Source organism: Asterias amurensis, chromosome 1 (genome assembly GCF_032118995.1).
Source record: "Asterias amurensis chromosome 1, ASM3211899v1".
NCBI classification, from domain to species: Eukaryota; Metazoa; Echinodermata; class Asteroidea; order Forcipulatida; family Asteriidae; genus Asterias; species Asterias amurensis.
Genome location: NC_092648.1, coordinates 14,316,207 through 14,339,032, shown reverse-complemented (window position 1 = coordinate 14,339,032; position 22,826 = coordinate 14,316,207). Strand labels below are relative to the sequence as shown.

The 22,826-nt window shown below is 38.9% G+C and overlaps 1 protein-coding gene across 1 annotated transcript in view; it reads left to right on the top strand.

Annotated features, from left to right (window-relative positions):
- Window positions 1-22,826, top strand: part of LOC139946631 (son of sevenless homolog 2-like) — a 46,310-nt gene that overhangs the window by 16,675 nt on the left and 6,809 nt on the right. Inside the window, exons 5-27 of the mRNA XM_071944343.1 lie at window positions 3,101-3,181; window positions 3,746-3,964; window positions 4,543-4,686; window positions 5,406-5,516; window positions 6,166-6,261; window positions 6,685-6,735; window positions 9,164-9,243; window positions 9,461-9,632; window positions 10,043-10,199; window positions 10,872-10,992; window positions 11,321-11,404; window positions 12,203-12,417; window positions 12,806-12,926; window positions 13,701-13,857; window positions 14,281-14,382; window positions 14,968-15,123; window positions 17,783-17,872; window positions 18,731-18,823; window positions 19,658-19,775; window positions 20,581-20,753; window positions 20,897-21,013; window positions 21,554-21,685; window positions 22,363-22,495. Coding sequence (XP_071800444.1) covers window positions 3,101-3,181; window positions 3,746-3,964; window positions 4,543-4,686; window positions 5,406-5,516; window positions 6,166-6,261; window positions 6,685-6,735; window positions 9,164-9,243; window positions 9,461-9,632; window positions 10,043-10,199; window positions 10,872-10,992; window positions 11,321-11,404; window positions 12,203-12,417; window positions 12,806-12,926; window positions 13,701-13,857; window positions 14,281-14,382; window positions 14,968-15,123; window positions 17,783-17,872; window positions 18,731-18,823; window positions 19,658-19,775; window positions 20,581-20,753; window positions 20,897-21,013; window positions 21,554-21,685; window positions 22,363-22,495 — 2,923 coding nt within the window. The remainder of the gene's footprint in view (window positions 1-3,100; window positions 3,182-3,745; window positions 3,965-4,542; window positions 4,687-5,405; window positions 5,517-6,165; window positions 6,262-6,684; window positions 6,736-9,163; window positions 9,244-9,460; window positions 9,633-10,042; window positions 10,200-10,871; window positions 10,993-11,320; window positions 11,405-12,202; window positions 12,418-12,805; window positions 12,927-13,700; window positions 13,858-14,280; window positions 14,383-14,967; window positions 15,124-17,782; window positions 17,873-18,730; window positions 18,824-19,657; window positions 19,776-20,580; window positions 20,754-20,896; window positions 21,014-21,553; window positions 21,686-22,362; window positions 22,496-22,826) is intronic.

Here is a 22,826-nt window from a genome sequence, read left to right as displayed (position 1 = left end):
TCAGAACTCTTTGTGAAATCGACCCCAGTGCCCCAGCCTTATCGATACCTATCATAACCAACCTCTGGTAGGGATGTTGTGAAAAACAAAGCCGATTGGTTTCCTAAAGTGAATGCTTTGTGCATACGAATTGCTTTGAGCGCTTGTAGGGTGTTGTATGCGCTCAGTACACGTGTGTAAAAAACCAAGAATTTTGGCGTGATCTCACACAAACAAATCATGTTTTTACATGGTTACCCTAAACTGCATACATTTAGACGTGTCACAAGATCAAAGAAGACGTTTGCAAGAACGGTGGAGTTTACCCGGTATATCTTTGCAGCCTACAAATCGCAAAAGTCTCCACAGATGCCTGCATAATCAGTTTGCAGAGTAGCACCATCTTAAGTCTTAGTCCCTAAACACAAAGATTCTATTTCTGGTAACCCTGTTGGGTTCGTCGGGTGTAATTCCTTGTAGCGAAGAATCTGCTTGTGCAATCATTGCGTGCACATTATGAGCCCAATGACGTTCCTTTAATACTCACAGAGGTACATGTAAGCAGACTTATTTTGTCCCGTTCGTTTGCATCAACTGCGACTGTCTCACTTGAATGAAAAATCTGCAGCCATTTTTTTTGTTTTATAATGTCAGGAGTGAAGAAGTGCTGGTTATACTATCAGACAATGGTTACTTTTTACAGTTGCAGTTTAGCTACAGAGGGTTGCTTATAAATAAAGGACTGATACTTCACGGAGGCAATGAAGGTGTTGCCTCCATGCCATCTGGTCATTGCCTTGGTGCCCTTGAATAATGCTCTGTACACAGTCGAAATTTACAATTTCCTCATAGGGTGGGTGCCCTTTTAAAAAATGAAGCGTATAGGCAGGAGAAAATGCCTTGGTGCCCTTGCTCTTTCAAAAATAAAGCATACAGGCATGTAAATTCTTATACGGTTACTTTTAAAATGATCATTAAAGGTGCCAATATATACTAGAGCAGGTTAAAAGTATTTGATGCTGGGAAAGGGTCAGGGAAAGGCTGAGGAAATATTAACTTTAGAAAAGTCACAGGATATGTAGATGTTGTGCGGCCTGTATACAGCGTACATGTGTGTTTAGTGCGCCGTATGTATTACTTTAAGCAGATAAATGAGATGCCATATGTGTACTCATGTACATCAGACAAGAGATCCACCATATTATTAACCCTGGTGGTCTCATTGGACATCGATACATGCCAATTTCTGTCCTGAGAAACCAGACCTTCCTGTCCTGACTATCGTATGAACATCCAGGCCTCTTAATGTACATAGTACGTAGATTAATTTTGTTTTTGAGCTGCCATTTTAGGTTTGACTGAATGTGAACTCAATTCTCATGGGAAAACCATAGTGTACTCCTGTGCCCAATTTCATGGAGCTGCATCTAAAGCACAAAAACTAGCTAAGCACAACAAAATTATGCTTACTAGACTAAGGTAACCAGCCAAAATACAAGGTCAGATGTACAACTTGTGGCTGGTATCCTGCTCATTTCTGCTATTGCAGAAAATTGTTAAGCAATATTTCCCGCTTCAGCAGTTCTATGAACCACAGGTTAAAAACGGTGTAAAATGCCAGCTGTGTTCGATACCGTTCAAGGGTAATTTTTTTGTCTGAATCCAAAGAGGGTAGAGACTTGTAAATGTTTCCTGACTTTCATGAGGACCCTATTCAGTGAAAAGTGATTGCATCACAAACCTTCAGTTGAACTTAGTGTCCCTCTAAGTTGAATTCACAGTTGTACAGACACTAATAACAGCATTTAGGGAAGTAATGTAAGTTGGATGAGACCTGTTTTTGATATTGTTAATCTGTGATAAAATCAGGGTGTGCCTGATACAAAACTCATGCACTTTTTTCAATCAGGCCGAGGGGGCCCACAAGTGACGTTTAGAAATTAATACTTTAGTTCCTTGTCCTCATTAATGTGTTGACGAAAAAACTATTGTCAATATACAGACTAGCCTGAAGCGGATTTCATGAATTTCATGAATGTGTAGGTCCACTTCGCAACATTGCAAGTTGCGCCATAAACATTGCGCAAGTGGACTTACGCAGCTGCGTAAAGTTTCGTGAAACCGGCTGCTGTATGCGTAATTTTTGAAAGGGCAAGGGCACCAGCACCAAGGCATTTTCTCCTTGGTAAAGGCCACCCAATGAGGAAATTGTAAAGTTTTACTGGAGCATTTCAAGAGCACAAAGGCAATCCCCAGGGGGCATGGAGGCAATGGCCTTCATTGCCTCTGTGAAGTATCAGGCCTGCATATACATCTGTTAAATACTTGGCTGAGGTGGGAATGATTCAGACTAGTCTGGTCTTTTATGAATTTGAAATTGTCTCTTTGGGTACAGGGAATCCAGACCTAATAGTTTGTTCCTGTAAAGTCAAAGCAGTTTTATCTTTTGAATGGGCATCTCTAATTATAAGTTAAATTTGACTTTTCTACTGGTAATTTCCACGGGGCAACATGGCAAAGACGGGGGCATGGCGGCAAGTATCAGGCCTGGTGACCCAGACAAAGGTGGCCAAACTGCCAAACATTAATGGGGCCACAGCTTTTGGGTCTAGCTGAGGCTCCATTGCTTCTTGGCTTGTGCTAGAAAGACACTTGATCAAAGTTTTCAGTTAGTCCCCTAGTTAGTAAACAAAAAAAGCCATGAAACTTAAAGCCTTTAACTCGACACACATTATAGAAACACTGTTGATCTGTGTGAGCGTAGTAAAACCTGCTGTACCCATCTGATAACAATGATGATCATTTGAAGTGTAGGGGCCAACCTACATCCAAGTAGCCTCTGTTTTGCCCATAAACATGTTGCTAGGATCGACCAATAGAAAGAGTATGCCATTTTGTCATATGTGCGGGTCACGTGGTGTCATTTTGCCATGCAGTTGTTCCACCAGCAGGTTGAGCTCAGTGTTGTCCAGTTTCCATTTGTATGGTTTGATGTCACATACTTGTATTGCAGATGGACATCTGATAGGCCTAAAAGGCTGAATATTTTGCAATTCTCACTTTCCTTGCAAATTTGACTAATTTCACCTCTCCGTTGTTGTTAATTTCACCCATTATCCAGTTGGCAGGCAACTATGTGAAGAATATTCGCCACATGGAAATCTGCTGCCAGGACATCAAAGTGGCTATGTGTGCAGACAAGGTAAGCTAGTATTTCTATCGTGGGCCTTGAACTAAGGGGTAAAGCAGCTTTCCTCTGGTAAAGGGCCCCTCTTTGAGGAAAATGTTAATTTGTTCAGGAACGAGCAACCCAGTGCCCAATTTAATAGAGCACAAAAAGTAGCCAAGCACAACAATTGATGCTCATCAAAATCGGGCTATTGGCTATTACATACCATATAACGTGCACCATTTGTGACTAGTGTCCGGCTCATTTCTGCTAAGCAGAAAATTGTTTCACAATATTTTCTGGATCTGGATCTGGATCTGGATAAATATTCTCAACATTCTAATTAGAGCCAAACGGGAAGAGAAAATTCAGTTTTAGATGTGGGAGGAAAACCCTGGAGAGAATTATTCCAGGGAAAACCACGCAATCTAGTAGGGACTGAAAACCCAATCCACATAGTGCCCCTGGTGTGATTTGAAACAGGGTCCCAGAAGTGGAAGGAGAGGAAAGATACCACTATGCCATCCTGACTGCAAAATGTTAAGGATTTCGACTCCAGTAATATCACACCCTTGGTTTGTGATTTTATACTTGCAGGTTTTGATGGAGATGTTTCACCAGGACAACGACGAGGTCTCGAGGACCATGGCCCTCGAGGACACGGAGGAGTTGGACGACCGCACCGGCACGCTTAAATACGAGGAGGTGGTCAAAGACATGATACTGGAGGAGACACAGTACATTCGGGATCTGAATCTCATCATCAAGGTTTTCAGACGGCTGTTTACTAATAAGCCCAGTCTATTCACGGAACAGGTGCAGTGATTTTTTTTAAACAGCTTGCTGAAAGTTCAAAGTTTCACAGCGAAAAGCTTCCTTGTTTATTCATTAATTATTCACCATAACACTATCAACTTTTTAAGTATTAGGGTGATGTCACACGAAGCAATTTACACGCAGATAGGCATCCTTATTTGAATTGTTCACAGAATTGTCTTGGGGATCATAAGACACTGTTTGAAAAGTTACTCCTTTAGTTTGCTACCAAAGTGGTCTTGTAGCATGCACTGCAGTTGGTTACCTCCAAGCTGGTTGCCTCATGTGACAAGGCTCATAGATGATCAATTCATTTACTAGTTACCTATACCATAGTGTTGTATTAAACAAAAGCTAGTTCAAGCTTGCACGCATGAAATTTCATTTTTGAGAGGGCAAGGTCATTTTAATTTTCAGAGGGCACTTCAACTGGAAAATCTTTTAAGTCTATTGAGAACTTTTGAAAGGGCACCGATGCCCAAACCAGGGGCAACAGAGACCATGGCCTCCGTGGCCTCGATGTTATTTCATGCCTGAGGTTGCCACCCCTTAAAAGTGTTTTGTTGTTCCCGTCACAGGAAGTGGAGGCCATCTTTGCTAACATGCTGGACATCCACAGCATCTCAGTATCTTTCTTGAGTCAGTTAGAGGACGCAATGGAGATGATGAACGATAATAGCTCCTACACTGCCATTGGGGAATGCTTTGAAGAAATTGCAGAGGTAAACATCACATTTTTTTTGTTTTTGTATCAAATTGAAAGGAAAAAAAAAAAACCAAAACCCACAATACCATAGAAAAATTGAAAGGACTAAACAAAGTTTCAAGTGCTTGGCTGTTTCTGACTTGTCGCAAAAGACCCCTGCTATTGGTCACCCTCGGCGAGATCAATTGATAGAAGTGTGCACATGTGTACGCACCATGCGCAACTCTCAGCCAATGACAGCTCTTCATTGACCTCGGTAAGGGTGCTGTTTGGGCTTGTAAGGTCATATGCAAGGGGGCTGCTATTACAAAATTGCATTTCTGTTAGATCCAGTGAGATATTTATTAAACAGGCATATGCACTCTGAATGATTGTATTACATCTGCTACACTGCCAGCTGAGAATTCTTTAAGGGAATGTTCCAACGTATACCTCCTTGTCCAGTGGTCATCAGAAGTCAACGCTAACACAAAGTTGGTCATTTCTATTAATAAACAGTCTTGGTTTTGCTTACAATTCATGATTTATATGATTTTACTTCATTCAAAGCGGTGGTGCGTATTGGCGGTTGTAACCAATAACTGTTTCGCTCATTGGCCACTGGTTAACCAATGGGCAACTCAACAAAAACAGTTATTGGTTCCAACCGCCCAAAAAGCACCCCATTAAGTATCATAAATCAACCAGGATGTAATGAAAATATTTGTACCTTTCTTTTTTCCCCCTCCCCTACAGGGTGAGGAGTTTGAGCCATACATCCCATATGCAAACCAAATCCTGAACAAGGATTGTAGAAGTACTCTTAATAGGCTACTAGCCAGACCAGAGGTTGTGCAATACTTACAGGTACTGATTCACCCGTGGTCTGCACTTCATTTTATCACATTTCTAGCCAACTGGGCCCAATTTTGTAGAGCTGCTTTACGGCAGATTTTGTGCTTACTGTGCGCTGCTAACTGTAACCACAAGAAAAGGCATGCCAACCTTCCGGTGCTTACTGTAGGGAAATGAATGATGTAACAATGCAAATCCATGGTGAACAATTTATTTAATTTATTTCTTCTTTACCCTGGGGAAACCTCTCAGTGAAACACTGTTTTTCAAAGGTGCCCAGCAACTACATACACATAAACAAAATTAAAATTGTATTAATATATAAATTGGTTGCCCAATTGTCTTGCTAACCCGTGAAATATGCTTACCCGTGAAATATGCTTACCCGTAAGCAAATTTTTCTGCTATAGTGAGCACAAAAATGTGTTTACCGTTAAGCAGCGTTATTAAATTGGCCCCTGTTTTATTCTCAGTACAGTCACCTTAGCTTTCCTTTCTTCAAAATCAGCGAAACCCAAATCAGCAGTTTGTGTTAATGTGTGGATAAAGGAGTGGGGGATAGGGTACTATGCCAATGAGAAGGAAGTTGTATCAATGCTTATCTCAAGATTGTGTTTTCACCATATGAAGCTTCCATGTCTCAATTCTTTTTATCCTACAGTTCCACGATAACTTCAGGGATGCAGTTGCCTATGTCCTGCCTAAACTACTACTAGAACCTGTCTACCATTGCATACATTACTTTGACGTCCTAAAGGTAAGCCAGAGATTAAGTTTTTAGGGGGTTTCTTTTTCAGAAAAAAAAATTCACGTTTGGTTTGAAATTATCTAATTCAAGTCAAACGCACTCAGCAAACTAAATAAATGTTTGTTTGATAAAAATAAATGCTAATAATAAAAGTAAAAAAATTAACATTTTGGTCAAGTAACTTCAGGTAGTGCTTTATAAAAAAAACAAATGACAAAAAGTTATTATCATCAACCTCAATTTTTTCAACAAAGTTTCAAATTCCAGAGAACGGCCCTTTACCTTTGTTAAAGCCATCCCACAACATAATTTATTTTTTTGTCATGCAAAATTTGCAAACCTATATACCTTTTGCTGTGACGTCAAAGATTTGTTGGTTTACTGTTCAATGTTGACAATGTTTCCTTGTTTTTTAAATTTATTATTATGCAGTTATTATTGAAAACTTCCCCTAATGAAGAGGACAAAGAAAGCTTGAGACAGGTAAGGCCAGCTCTCTTTATAAGCTCTTTGAGTCCTTGGTTTGATTGTTTATCAATTGCTTAATATGGTTCTGCCAAAAACCAATATCAAATATTAGTTTGTCAATATTAGTTTGTTTGTTTGTTTGTTTGTTTGTTTGTTTGTTTGTTTGTTTGTTTGTTTGCTTGCTTGCTTGCTTGTTTGTTTGTTTGTTTGTTTGTTTGTTTGTTTGTTTGTTTGTTTGTTTGTTTGTTTGTTTGTTTGTTTGTTTGTTTGTTTGTTTGTTTGTTTGTTTGTTTGTTTGTTTGTTTGTTTGTTTGTTTGTTTGTTTGTTTGTTTGTTTGTTTGTTTGTTTGTTTGTTTGTTTGTTTGTTTGTTTGTTTGTTTGTTTGTTTGTTTGTTTGTTTGTTTGTTTGTTTGTTTGTTTGTTTGTTTGTTTGTTTGTTTGTTTGTTTGTTTGTTTGTTTGTTTGTTTGTTTGTTTGTTTGTTTGTTTGTTTGTTTGTTTGTTTGTTTTTTTTTTTTTTTGTTTTTTTTTTTATCTAATTTTAGTTCTCATAACGTCTCTTTTGACTATGCTCTTAATTTTTAAATTTTTCTTGTGTATAAATTTTCTCCTCTGTTTTTAAAAAATTTTATATAAAAATGTAAATCTGTATTTTAATTCAGTCTCTGGACTGCGACAAGCAGATGTTTTTTACAATAAACCAGTAATAATAATAATAAAAAACCAAACGCATTGCTTAGCAGTGTCACTTGAAATGACGAGGTCTTCTAGATGAGTTGCTTCTAGAGAGGGCAGCTTAGCAAATGTTCCATGTTTTGTGGTTCAGTCCCTCATCCACAGGTGACAGGCTGCATATAAAGTCATTATTTCTCAATGTCATTTATTGTCACAACCTAGTGTCTAATTTGGGCACAGGGCCTTATATACTGGCTGCTTCCTGCAAAATCCATTCCACTTTAGTGACTAGAAAACATGACCATAAATGGACTTTAACCTGGGCCCCCATTTCAGCAGAAAAAAAAAAATGCTTAACCAGTTTCTTTGCTAAGCAAAAAATCAGTGGGGCACTGGTCGCAACAGTGTAAACTTTATGGAATATTGGCGGGTAACCTGTTTTTGCTAAGCAAGATTATCCTGTGCTTAGAACGTTTTTGTGCTTTTAGGTTATATGATGTGTTGACATGTGTTGCCCTAATTCCTTCCTGTGAAAAGAGAAAAATGTGTTTAATTTTTCCTTGTAATTGTTGAACAAATAGTTTGTTTCCTGTAACATTAGATGGAAGCAGTATTGTTTTTCTGTAGGTGTATTTGCTGACACATCGCTAGTACCCTACAGTACAAAATGCAATATACAGGTTGCTGTTGTACATACACAAGGAAAACAACACTGCTGGCACAGTAAACTGTTTATTGATGCAAGTTATACATTTCTTGTTTCGTTATGTACTTTTTGTAGTAAAACCCATCTTTCAGACCGATCTACCAGGCCAATATTTTAGAATGTACTGTACAAAATAAGTGGTGTTTTGCAGACCAGTTGAAGTCTTTTCATTCGTGTACAAGAAAAAGCGGTCAGGATGATATGCTGAGCATGCAGAACAAAAGTAGCAACAAGTGCTGTGTGCATTTGGGTTTCAGATGTGTTTTGACTATACAAACTGATCATGGGTGCTTGATGTAGGACTTGCATCAACTTTGGTTTGCGCCTTTTTGTACTCTTTGTGACTTCTCATGCCTGTTCATTGATGTTCGGCTATGTAGTGGTTTACGAAGGAGGTTGATGATTTGTGTATTCTAGTGTAAAAATCCCTCGCAGACTACCACTGCTTGTTCTTCTTCGGTGATGTTCGACCCTGTCTATGGCATTATGATAAAGGTGGGTATCTCATCCAGTGGTTTCAAGGTGCCACAAGGATTTTGGAAGATATGACCTTGATGCTTATCTCAAAATCAGTCGGCGAAACAACAACTAGGATTAACAGGCCTTGAACTTTGCTCTTGAAGGGGCGGGGCAGTTTTTCTATGGTGAGGGGAGCACCTCCAAGAGGAAAATGTAAATTGATATTGGAAACTTTGCACAGGGCACCAAAGCAAAGTTCCAATATGGCACCACATCATTTGTTGTGGGTTTGGTGGGTTATTTCGAGGGCAGCTGTCGATTTAACCAAACTCTTCCTTTAGTCTTAGAACTTGGAATAAGTTAAGTTCTGTATCCGAAAACGTTAGAACGCATTGAACCCATCCTAAGGATGGGTTACTCGTCCTATCTCGAGATAGGATTAATCCTAGCGTTTCGTGAAATCAGCTGCTGGACTAACGATAACTTGATACATTTCGCTGTCACAAGTAATGGATGCGTTAATTTATGCGTTCACCTTGGGTTATTGCAAGAAGTTTTGATGAAGAGGTGACTTCCTTGTTTTTGTGTTCCTCTCCATTGCAGGCCTCGGGTGCATTAAAGACACTACAGACCGATCTAGAGAGGATTTGTACCACAGGAAACTTATCCAAACGCAAAGCTGGGTAAGTTAGCTCTGGATATGCACTTATTCTATATGCCTCAGCCAGACAAATTAGACAACTAGTCTAACAGAGAGTGTATTATTTTTTATGAGATCAAATCTTCTTTTAAAATTGTATTTTTGACAAAGTTCTCAACTAGAGTTGCTCCTAATCTATTAGGTTCAGTGCGGCTCTGGCCTGCCTGTCTGAAATGGATGTTATTATTTTCTGTTCTCAGCGAGACGTTGAGGTTCCACAGACGAGTAGCATCGCGGCAGTTCAGCATGCAGAGGATGAACGATATACAGAAGAACATTGAAGGATGGGAGGGACGGGACATCAGTCAGGTGTGCAATGAGTTCATCATGGAGGGCAACCTGGGCAAGGTGCATGCTGGAAAGAACAAAAAGGTAGGTCTTGGGGCTGGAACCCTACTGCCATTAGGGAATCTGTTTCTCTACCTGCATTTTGTAAAGTTCTAAAGACTCACCTTTTTCCATGGTAATTGTCCCCTTAAGGTAATCCCTTGGCTGCTGCTTCCCAGGTTGTATCATCAACTTGAGTGTGATCCTCGGCTGCGGTTGTATGGCCTCTGACTGGCACCCACGAACAAAGATATTGACAAAATAGGGAGACCGCCAACATAGGGCAAGATAGCTCAGTTGGTAGAGCACTGGCATAATTAATCTGGAGGTCGTTGGTTCAAATCCTGCTCTAGTAAAATTTTATTTTGTTCGATCCAGAATCGGATATAGTTGAAATCTGCAAGCTGTTTTGTTCTCCTCATACAATCTGAATTGTTTGTCACTCTTTCCCACAGGCTAACACAGAGCGTCATATATTCCTGTTTGATCTGATGATCGTATGCTGCAAGCAGAATGCACGCAAGTCGGTTACCAGCAGCTCCCCGGAGTACCGGTACAAAGAGCGTTATGCACTCGGCAAGATAAGCTTAATAGACAAGGAGAATACTGATGGTAAGAGGACTGACTGCTTTTAATAGGTTTTAGTTATTTTTGATGTTGAGAAAATGTATTTTGCTGTTTAACAAATGTACATAATTTGTTTTTACTCTTACACCGATGATTATAAAGCACTGTACACTCAGTTCTGAGTTCTTTGAAGAAAAAAAATCCACAGGCAAATCACTTGGGTTGGATTCAAACCCACTGACAATCCTAGTCTTTTTTTAAAGGCTAAATGACAACACAATTCTGCAACACACAGTTTCTCAACATTAATCTTGATTTTGATGATACAATATTTTTTATGTTGCTGGCTTTCATATATCATCTGTGACTGGTATCCTGCTTTTTTGCCTAGAGGAACATTGTTTATTACTCTTTTCTGCTCAAGAAGCTCCATTAAATTTTACTTTTTCTTGCTTAGCAGAAATGAGCAGAATACCAGTCACAAATTGCACATGTGACATGGTCTTTTGGCTGGTATTCATGATCTGGTAAGCATTGTGTTGTTGTGCTTAGCTACTGTTTGTGCTTAAGGAGCTCAATGAAATGGGTCCTGAGTTCTAACACAATCTTTCATCAACCATCACTTGAGAAATGTATGTCCATTGTTTTCTCATCTGCTTCTCTAAACATCAACCCTTTTGAAAAAATTTTTTGTTCTCACTCTTGTTTCTTTGTCAGATTTCAAGTTTGGGTTTGAAATCAAGTTAAAGGATCAACATCCGGCAATCATCTTCTTTGCTAAGAACCAGGAGGAGAAAACCAATTGGATGGAGGCACTCACAACGTTATGTCTAAGAAGGTAAGCCTTCATCCTGCTTTCAGACCGAAGTTCAACAATTAGTTGTGAAAAAAAGTATGCAATGATATCTTTAGTAAAGTAGATGTTAGTTTGCATCAGGGATGAAAAATCTAATTTGTTTTTATCCTTACACTGTTGTGTATTAAGCACTGTATACCCTCAGCACTTTCCCGAGTTCTGTGAAGAAATTTAAGTCCACAGGCAAATCACTTAGGTGGGCTCAGCAACTAGTGGTAAAAAGCCATGCTATGACATCTACAGTGCTCTATACAGCTCACAGGCTGTTTGGATGTTAACGTCTTGTTCTTTGTATATCTCTACCTTGCAGTACTATTGAGAGAATGTTAGATACTATATTAACTGAAGAAGAAGCGCAGCAACCGCTCAGACTACCCACGCCGGAAGAGTACAAGTAAGTCATCATACTATCAACAGTTTTAATTCAACCTAGTAATTGTCCGTTTTTATTCTTATGTGTAAAAATTGTCTTAATTCAGCCTCTGGCTGTGATACATTTTTATCATTAAAGACACTGGACACTATTGGTAATTGTCAAAGACCAGTCTTCTTACTTGCTGTATCTCAACATATGCATAAAATAACAAACCTGTGAAAATTTTAGCTCGATTGGTCGTCGGAGTTGCGAGATAACTATGAAAGAAAAAATCACTCTTGTCACACGACAACTACTCCACTTCAGAGGGAGCTGTTTCTCACAATGTTTTGTACCACCAACCTCTCCCCATTACTCATTAAAAAGCAAGGTTTTCTGCTAATAATTATTTTGAGTAATTACCACTAGTGTCCACTGCCTTTAAACCATTTCAATTTAAATCAATTCTAAAGTCCCACACCAATCTCTGGCTGGGCGACCTATTTTATATTGGTAACTTCCATCCAGATAAGTAACATCAAAAAGTGGTTAAAATTAGCATTGAAAGAAAATGTGCCAACATTATGTTCAATAAACTCCTTTAACTCTGTTTCATTCTCTTGTATCTACTTTTGTTTCTACATTCACAATTTTTGAACCAAAGTGGTATCAACCTGGGGTCTTAATAGTGTTAAAGCAAAGATATGCTCTTTTTCAAATGTAAACAAATTACTGGGTCGACAAAAGACTCATTTTGCTTAATCCCATCACATGTGAGTATCAGTCATCGTTTTTGTGACTGGCGTTAAACAAACCCATTTCTTTCATCAAACCCAGATTTGCAGAGGAAGACTCGCCGGACAACATTGTCTTTGAGGAAGGGCAGAAGTCCCGCGCCGGGGTACCGCTCATCAAGGGTGGTACCCTCCTCAAGCTGATTGAGAGACTGACATACCACAAGTATGCCGACCCATCGTTTGTCAGGACGTTCCTGACGACATACAGGTCATTCTGCAAACCTCAGGAACTACTGTCTCTGCTCATCGATAGATATCCTTGTTTTAAAGTTGAGCTAGAAAAATCTAAATATTATAAACCACAAGGGAAACTGACTGGGTAAATAAGAAAATCCAGTCAGTATAAAAAATCCAGCAAGGCTTGTTGCCAGTGTTCTTGTTTTGTCAGGCCTTGGCTTCAAAGTCCTATTCAAAGAAGATCAAGTTCAGTTTTGTGATCCAAGAGGAATTTTGTGTGCCAGTCAAAAGCTCAAATTCAATGCCGTCTTGGTTGGATATCATATATTTAAAAGTGACACCAGTTTAAAAAACAAATGGTGACAAAAACTTGTGAAGGGAATCAAACACAGATCTGACATCTAGAAGAAACAATGTGAATTATGGCGGTTAGTAAATTGTTGACCTTAATTTGAGCTGTTTACATTTGAGATTCAAGACCCACCACCTACTGAGGAGGATCGCATTGCGATGGACAGAGGAGCTACTGTAGTACGAGAGGATCTAAAAAGGTTCCGTAAGGAATATGCCCAACCCATACAACTAAGGTAGATCTCTAAAACCACATTCCTCAGAACGAAATCTTTTCTCAAAATGTTCAAAATTATCAACAGCTTCACTGTTTCTAACCCAAAATTATTGTCGTGAAATTGGTTAACTCGTATCACAAAAATACAGCACCTCATTGTCGGCGGTTAAGAGCACCGGATTCAAGCTCTGGTCAGCAGAGTGTGGGTTCGAATACCAGTCGTGACACTTACTACATAAAATTGGGGAGGTAGTGCTTTCTGCTCTACCAGCCAGGCTTCGAACTGATGATACCCAAGCCTACATCCGTATGGACTATGAAAGGGGTAACCCTGTTTCAACCCTAGGAGTAGGTGCCTCTGGACAAAAATAATTGTAGCCCACACCTTGAAGTGGCCTTCAGGCCTTGTGTGTCTGGCGACTTGCATAACAAAAATATATAAAAAAAATTAAAAAAAATAAAAAAACCTCAGCAAGTAGTATTTTAAAGGAAGCTTTCACCATCATTATCTTTGAAGCATGTAAGTTTAACGTAAATCTGTGAGCAATTGTGTTTTGTGATTTATAAAACATACCTGAACCCTTTAAGGTAAATGTCTTTAAAAACTGGATGATTTAAGACCCTTTTCAAAGCTAGTGCTTTTGCCCGGTTTAGCCGCTTTCAGTAATTTCGAAAACATGCACTCTCTGTCTGGGGCATTAAATAAGCAAACAGAGCCAAACATGATTTGGTTTTTAAAAGGTTGATAATTAATTTGTTTCCAATGTTTCTCTCTCTTTCTCCCCCTTGACAGAGTACTGAATGTATTAAGACACTGGGTTGATCGTCATTTCTATGATTTTGAGCGGAGCACAGAGCTACTACCAAGGCTGATGGAGTTTATAGATCAAGTCAGGGGAAAGGCCATGAGGAAGTGGGCAGAGTCTATCAAGAAAATTGTACAAAGAAGGGTAAGTTTGGCAGTTACAAAAAAAGGCCAAATTTCATAAAGCCTGTAAGCACAATAAACTTGCTTAAGCACAGAAAAGTTTTGCTTGAAATAAACAGGTAACAAGCCAAAATTACATTAAGTTTACATTGCTGTGACTGGTGCCAATAAATATTTGCTTAGCAACAAAGTTTGTGAAGCAGTATTTTCTGCTAAACAATTCAACCCATTTCTCATTTACCTTACAGGGTATTCCAAATCCATTTAAACTCATTTCTCATTCACCGATTAAGAGTTCAAAACCTACTCCTACCAAATTCTTATTTGCTTAATACAACTTCTAAACCCACCTTAATTTATTTGATAAAAATTTATTTGATACATTTATTTGATAAATTATTTATTTATTTGATAACAATTTACCCATTTCTAATTTAACCCACAGCAAGAAGCAGATCAGCTGATCCGAGAGATCACATTTGAGAAGGATCCTCCGACCCTAGAGACGCACATTGCAAAGTTTGCCCTGGAGTACGACTTAATGACAGTACGTAATGAACGCTTATAGGGATCAAGTTTCACCATGCTTCATAATCATACATCCATAAAGGACAATTTTCTGTGCCCAATTTCTTATTTGAAAGAAAAATCTTGCTTAGTAGAAACAGGTTGTCAGCCAATGTACCATGGAATGTATGTTGTTTGTGAGTGGTGCCATGCTAATTTTTGCTTGAAGACAATTTTTGTGAGCACTCCCCACTCCTCCCCCCCCCCCAACCCCCATCAAATTGAGCCTTAGTTTCTGAAATAGATATGATAGCATGAATTTGAAACTTTTGGGGTTGAACAAAGAAAAATTGACTAGAGTAGAATTTGAACCAACAATCTCCAGTTTAAGGTGCAGGCACTCTATCAACTGAGTATCTAGACATATATTGGCAATCTCCTTATTTTGTCAATATCTTTGTTCGGGGGAGCGAGTCAGAAGCCATTCGACTGTTAGCCAGAGATTACACCGAAGTTTACGATGCAACGTTATTTTAAATTTACCCGGTCTGTTTCCCTTGTGGTTTAGAACTTGATATTTGAAATTGAACCTTAATAACCGGTTCTCATTTTTTTGTTTCTATAGTTGCATCCAATAGAGATTGCTCGTCAGCTGACCATCCTAGAAGCAGATTTGTTCCGAGCTGTTCAGCCATCTGAACTGGTCGGTACGGTGTGGACAAAGAAGGATAAGAATATAACGTCGCCCAACTTACTAAAAATGATTCACCATTCTAACATGGTAAGAATATATGGCCGCCCAACCTACTGAAAATGATTCACCATTGTAACATGGTAAGAATACAACGTCGCCCAACCTACTGAAAATGATTCACCATTCTAACATGGTAAGAATATATGGTCGCCCAACTTCAGAAAATGATTCACCATTCTAACATGGTAAGAATACAACGTCGCCCAACCTACTGAAAATGATTCACCATTGTAACATGGTAAGAATATATGGTTGCCCAACTTCTGAAAATGATTCACCATTCTAACATGGTAAGAACACAACGTCGCCCAACCTACTGAAAATGATTCACCATTCTAACATGGTAAGAATATAACGTCACCCAACCTACTGAAAATGATTCACCATTCTAACATGGTAAGAATATATGGTTGCCCAACTTCTGAAAATGATTCACCATTCTAACATGGTAAGAATATATGGTTGCCCAACTTCAGAAAAATGATTCACCATTCTAACATGGTAAGAATATATGGTCGCCCAACCTTCTGAAAATGATTCACCATTCTAACATGGTAAGAATACAACGTCGCCCAACCTACTGAAAATGATTCACCATTCTAACATGGTAAGAATATATGGTCGCCCAACCTACTGAAAATGATTCACCATTCTAACATGGTAAGAATATATGGTTGCCCAACTTCTGAAAATGATTCACCATTCTAACATGGTAAGAACACAACGTCGCCCAACCTACTGAAAATGATTCACCATTCTAACATGGTAAGAATATAACGTCACCCAACCTACTGAAAATGATTCACCATTCTAACATGGTAAGAATATATGGTTGCCCAACTTCTGAAAATGATTCACCATTCTAACATGGTAAGAATATATGGTTGCCCAACTTCAGAAAAATGATTCACCATTCTAACATGGTAAGAATATATGGTCGCCCAACCTTCTGAAAATGATTCACCATTCTAACATGGTAAGAATACAACGTCGCCCAACCTACTGAAAATGATTCACCATTCTAACATGGTAAGAATATATGGTCGCCCAACCTACTGAAAATGATTCACCATTCTAACATGGTAAGAATATATGGTTGCCCAACTTCTGAAAATGATTCACCATTCTAACATGGTAAGAATATAATGTCGCCCAACCCACTACAAATGATTCACCCTTCTAACATGGTAAGAATGTATGGTCGCTCAACCTACTGAAAATGATTCACCATTCTAACATGGTAAGAATGTATGGTCGCCCCACTTCAGAAAATGATTCACCATTCTAACATGGTAAGAATACAACGTCGCCCAACCTACTGAAAATGATTCACCATTCTAACATGGTAAGAATATATGGTTGCCCAACTTTTGAAAATGATTCACCGTTCTAACATGGTAAGAATATATGGTCGCCCAACTTCAGAAAATGATTCACCATTCTAACATGGTAAGAATATAACGTCACCCAACCTACTGAAAATGATTCACCATTCTAACATGGTAAGAATATAACGTCACCCAACCTACTGAAAATGATTCACCATTGTAACATGGTAAGAATATAACGTCACCCAACCTACTGAAAATGATGCATCATTCTAACATGGTAAGATTTCAAAATGTAAAAAAATAGTACACTTAAACTAGACTGAACTATAATTGCACTGGGTAGAAGTAAACATTTCAGCCATTTCCATGGGAGACCTGGGAACGCTAGGTGGCAGCAGACTGACCACGTAAAACGGAGTTCTGAGGATTCGAGAACGTGGATATGCCTGGTAAGTCTGCTGCCACCTACTGTCCACAAAAGTGTCCGATATCATATAGTGTGTAAACTAGCCAAGTTGTGGCAGATGTTTTAAGATAAAATTGCTGTGTAACATTTTTCTTTATGAAATGAGCCATTTGCGAGTTAGATATTGAATAATGTCTTATACAATGTCTTGATTGGTCACACGTAAACAAACAAATGGGATTCCCAGACTACCTCCATATGGGTAAACCCTGGTACCATTGTGCCATACACATTCATTCAGAGTTACATATGGGTATTCGATGTCTCTTGCGTTTCTGCACAAATGCTTGCCCAAAACCTTGTGACATGACATGGCACCTGTCTCTAGTCTGAGAAACTCCAATGGTCACTCATAATTCTTTATATAAAAAAAAATTGTTTTGATTGTAAAAATTTCTTCAGCTCCTAGTATGGTTGACAGGATGTTTGGAGTTGTTTTTTATCTGAAGGGTTTTAAGCATTACAGGAATATGTTCATTATTTAAGTTGTTTAATGGTTTTGTACTTTCTTCTTATTAAATTTGATGTGTGTTAGCACTGTATACGCAGTACTTCCCCGAGTCCTGTGAAAAAATATCACAGGCATATTACCCGAGATTTCCCGGTAGCTAGAGGCAGTTCGAATCCTATGTGTTTGGCAGCGGGTACCGCAACGAATCAGTAAACATAGGATTTGAACTGCCTCTAGCTACCGGGTTTGTAAGACACTGCTCTAGAATTGCAATGGTCGTGGGTTCGAATCCCACCCGAGTAATATGCCTGTGATATTTTTTTCACAGGACTCGGGGGAAGTACTGAATATACAGTGCTAACACACATTGGTGTATGGGTAAAAACCAAAGTTAATATTCTTTATCCCCGATGCAAATTTACTTTCTTCTTATTTCAGCTCATTTTATGGTTGGAGAAATGCATCGTTGAGGCTGAGAACTTTGAGGAACGGATAGCTGTACTCACAAGAGTGATTGAGATAATGATGGTAATGAACAGGGAAAGAAATAACTATTCAAAATGGTTGACAATGATAAATCAAAGTGTCTACAAGATTCCTGTTCAGGTTATTTTTGGGTTGAAGAACGTTCCCCTGCAATGATATGTGATAAACACTCCGCTGTCACGTGGTCTGTTTTTAAGACATCGGGGCCCAATTTCAAAGAGCTGCTTAAGCACAATATTTTGCTGTAGCAAAAAAATCCTTGCTTAGTAGAATCAGATTACCGGCCAAGACTCCACTCAATTGTTATGCTAAGAAAACAAAAGCTAAATGCCAGTCACAAACAATGTATATGGCATGAAATTTTGGCCAGTACCATGTGTAAAATAAGCGAGATATTTTCGTGCTTCAGCAATTGTTTTTTTTGCTTAAGCAGCTCTATGAAATTGGCCCCTGCTCTAGAATGTCAGGGGGTCGTTGGTTCAAATCCTTCCCGAGTCACTGTAGAATTTGTTTTGCAGGAATTGGGGGGAGGGAAACCACTGCGGAAACGGAGCTTACCACACTTTATTAGGGTATCAAAACAAAATGTTATTCTTGTATCACACTTTCAGTACTTCTGCTTTACAGAGAGAAGTACATATAGTGCCTTCTTAATTTATCATAACTAATCTACTTCGTTGCGGTAGTAGAATATAAAGCAAGCCAAGTTCTCAAAAGAACATAATCTACCACAAACCAAATGTGTATAGATACCTTACCATGCAATGCCTAAAATTGCTTAAACTATTTAGTAATTATGTGTTATTTTCAAAAGGATGAAATGGGAAGTGGATTTGAATTGAGTATTTTGTCAAATTTTGTATTCTAGTAGCAAATTTGCTATTGATGTTCTCTTCACAGGTATTTCAAGAGTTGAATAACTTCAATGGCGTCTTGGAGGTAGTTAGTGCACTTAACTCATCTGCTATTTACAGACTAGAACACACATTCAGGGTAAGTAGTTGTTCCTAGGTTTCTTGTTTTGTAAATAAGACATAATTCCACTGTGCTCACTTCAAATTCTAATGACATTTAAGTGCTGGCAAACATTTGCAACAAGGGACGTGTTTGTTACAGTGCAATGTAGTTTTTTAAATTCCATGTTTTTTTTTTACTGGAAATGATGAATATGAACAATAGGGATACTAAGTGGCGTGTCGTGGACAAGCGGTTTATAAGTCACCGGACCCAAGCTCTGGCGTTTTCAGCAGCAGAGTGTGGGTTTGAATCCCAGTCATGACACTAGCCCTTGAGCAGACATTTAACCATAACTGCTTCATAAAAAGTTCTGCTCAGTCCTTATGGACTGTGAAGTGGGGGGGGGGGGGGTAAACCTGTTTCAGCCCTAGAGGTAGGTGGCAAAGTGCCCCTGGTAACAGTTGATTTGAGTTGACTGCCCAAATTAGTTAAGTGTAGCCCTTACCTTGAAGCTTATACTCCTGTGCGATCTCTCCGATCTTCCAATACATGCATGCTACAGGTTACTAAGAGTAGCAAGTCATGGGGTGATAGGTCATTTTCCCATGCTGGACCCACACTCTGGAATGACTTACCTCTTCAAATCCGCAATATTTCTAATCTCAATACTTTTAAGATTAAGTTGAAAACCACATTGTTTAATCTCGCCTATGTGTAATTGGTCCCCCCTCCTGTGCGCCTTGAACACCTCATTTTGGTGGATTTTGGCGCCCTATAAATATTCTTTATTATTATTTATTATTAGTAATGTTAAGCGATCTCCCATCGACAGAACAAACAAATTAAGTGGTTTATTTTTTTGATGACTAGGAATTATCTCCAAGGAAGAAGCAAGCATTGGAGGAGGCAAAGGAGCTCTCTGGTGATCATTATAAGAGGTACACAGAGAAGCTTCGCTCCATCAATCCGCCATGTGTACCCTTTGTAGGTATGTACAAACTTATCTGTGAAACAGTCAAAGGAAGACCTTTCAAAGACCTATCATTGGCTGGAGGTTGAAGTATCACGAACATCTTGCGTCCGTCACACTTCAAGGCTCCAAATAATGCAAGATACCAGCCCTAAGCGACTTGCAAGATCCTACCAGTTGCCTCGCATCCATTCACATGGCGAAGATTGATAGTCTACACACGTACATGTACATTGTGAATAAAACAACATTACATATAATTAAGCAATCATATCGAATGTAACCATTGTACATGCTCACAGCAGCAGACGATCAAAAAGTTCTTGCTGATGGTGTAGCTGACAAACTTGTCACTTTGGAGCAGACCAATCATAACACAGATATAGAAAGCGTACTTCACTGCACCTTTATCCAATGAAATCATTGTATCCAATGAAATCATTGGGTCTGTAAAACCAGTGCCTGTATTTTTCCTTGTGGATAAAGACAGGGGATCAGTCTAAGGAAGACCAGGCCTGATACTTCACAGAGGCATCGGAGGCGATTGCCTCCGTTGCCCCTTGCCATTGCCTTGGTGCCCTTGAAATGCTCCAGTAGAAATTTACAATTTCCTCATAGGGTGCCCTTTGCTTAAGAGAAACAGCCTTGGTGCACTTGCCTTTTCAAAAACGAAGCATATAGGCCTGGAAGACCTATCATTGGTTGGGGTTTGAGTTAGAGCAAACATGGTAGATAGAATTTTGGTACCAGCCACTTTGGCTGCTAGGGTCTCTAAAGAGTAAATCAAGCCTCCCTATTTCTGTCTGTCCCCTTTAACTTGCAGGTATGTACCTCTCCAACATCCTCTTCACTGAGCAGGGTAACCCTGACTTCTTGCAATCCTCCGTCGAGGGTTTGATCAACTTCAGCAAGAGGAGGAAAGTTGCAGAGATTACTGGAGAGATTCAGCAATACCAGAACCAGCCGTATTGCCTGCGGGGCAACCCAGAAATGAGGGTCAGTCAATCGATTCTTAAAAATATTTGTTCAGTTATATGTTCTTATTTGCCTTCAGCAGTAGACAAATGAAAAAGTTTTTGTACATAATTATATGCTTTTGGCATTTGGTAACATTCCCCCCACTTTATTTTTTGTTTCAGAAATTCTTTGAGGCTCTTGACCCGATGGGGAGTATGTGCGAGAAAGACTTCAACGATTATTTGTATGAGAAGTCTCTTGAGATAGAGCCAAGGAACTCCAAACAGCCACCAAAGTTTGTAAGTATCAATGAGTTTTGGTTTGAAAAGAACCAAACTGACCTATAAAAAAAAAGTGATAACGGGCATGCGTTTTGCACCCTAGCAGAGTCTTTCTGAAAGGCTACAAGGAATTTACACTTCCGCTGGTAGCCTGTATGTTCTTCAATCTGTTCTAAAGACTTATCCTAATAAACATGCTTTTTACCAACTGTGTCATTGTTTTGTTGGTTCTCCAATTACATTAATTTTTCTATCCAGTGTCTCATGACTTTATGCCGTTAGGATCCTGTTAGAGTCCTGTTAGGATCTTTTGTATATGATTTTAATGGATTGTGGCTTTTCAACGCTTTTTACATTTTTTTTCATTTTTTTGTGCTTATTTTGTGGTTTTAGCTTTTTAATCATTGTCTCATGGTGTTATTAATTATTGTTTATTATTTTGTTTGGCGCTTGTGGAGTTCGTGGTATGTTGAATGATGAAATTTGTTTTTGTTTCTTGTTTAAAGATTTGGAGATGATTTAAATTGTTCTTCTTTTTCTTATCTGTTATTCTTCCAGCCTAAGAAGTTTGAGTATTCCTTAAAGTCCCCTGGCCTGAAGCCCACTGCTGGTCGCCACATGTCAATAGCTGGTACCCTGAGAGGTCAAACGTCAGGATCCAATATGGAGCTACGGACATCCCTATCCTCGGTAATATAGATTCAAGTAGTACATGTGATAGTTACAATATTTTTGGTTTTTACCCTTACACTGCTGTGTGTTTAAAGGGAAGGTACACGTTTGGTAATTACTCAAAACAAATATTAACTTAAAAACTGACTTGGTAACGAGCATTGGAGAGCTGTTGATAGTATAAAACATTGTGGGAACAACTCCCTCTGTAGTAACGTAGTTTTTGAGAAAGAGGTTATTTAGCTTAAAAAGACTTCTAGCTAGAAGTCTTTTATTCTTATCTGAAAGCACAAAAAAAAAAAAAAATTCTTTCATCATTTTCTCCCAACTCCGATGACCAATTGAGCTCAAATTTCCACAGGTTTGTTATTTTATGCATATGTTGAGATACACCAAGTGAAAACACTGGTCTTTGATAATTACCAATAGTGTCCCTTCCCTTTAAGAAGGTATACACATTCAAGCTGGGAACCTATAACAATAGAGGACAATAGATGGATTGCACTAAGCATCATCAACCACCATACATTAATTTGATGATAATCAATGCAACAGTGCATACATGTACGCGCTATGTACAGCGTTTGAATAGCCAATGATAGTCAATCTTTAGGGTCCACGGTTCAGGAAAGGAAAACCAATGGGAGCTGTTGCAAAAAAGTTGATTGAGCTTATTTTTGTTGACACATTTGCAGAGAACGACAGACGAGGAGTCGATTACATCCCCAAAAGCAATGAGTGGCGGCCCGCCGTCGCCTCGAACACCGACCACTCCTTCCAATAGCAATGTGTTCTGTGAAAACAGCGTCTTTGCAGCTGTAGAGATAGGTAGGGGATTTTACTTTGTGTATTGGTCAAGAGATTTCATCCATTTTGTAAATACACATTTTTAAAAATTGTTTTTAATAATTTTCTTGTGTTACAGGTATGATTTGGACATGTATGCTTGTATTGTACCTCTTAACATGTGCATATTGTGAGATTTTGTTAACTTTGGTTCAATTTATTGTATTTTTGTTTTGTACCTTTGAATTGCAATTTTAGTCTTTATTCTATTGTTCCAATGCATCGGAGCCCAATCTTATGGCTGTGGTTACCTTAAGCAAAGAATCAGCGCTTACAGAAGCAGGCAATCCTGTCAAGTGTACTGGGTTAGCAG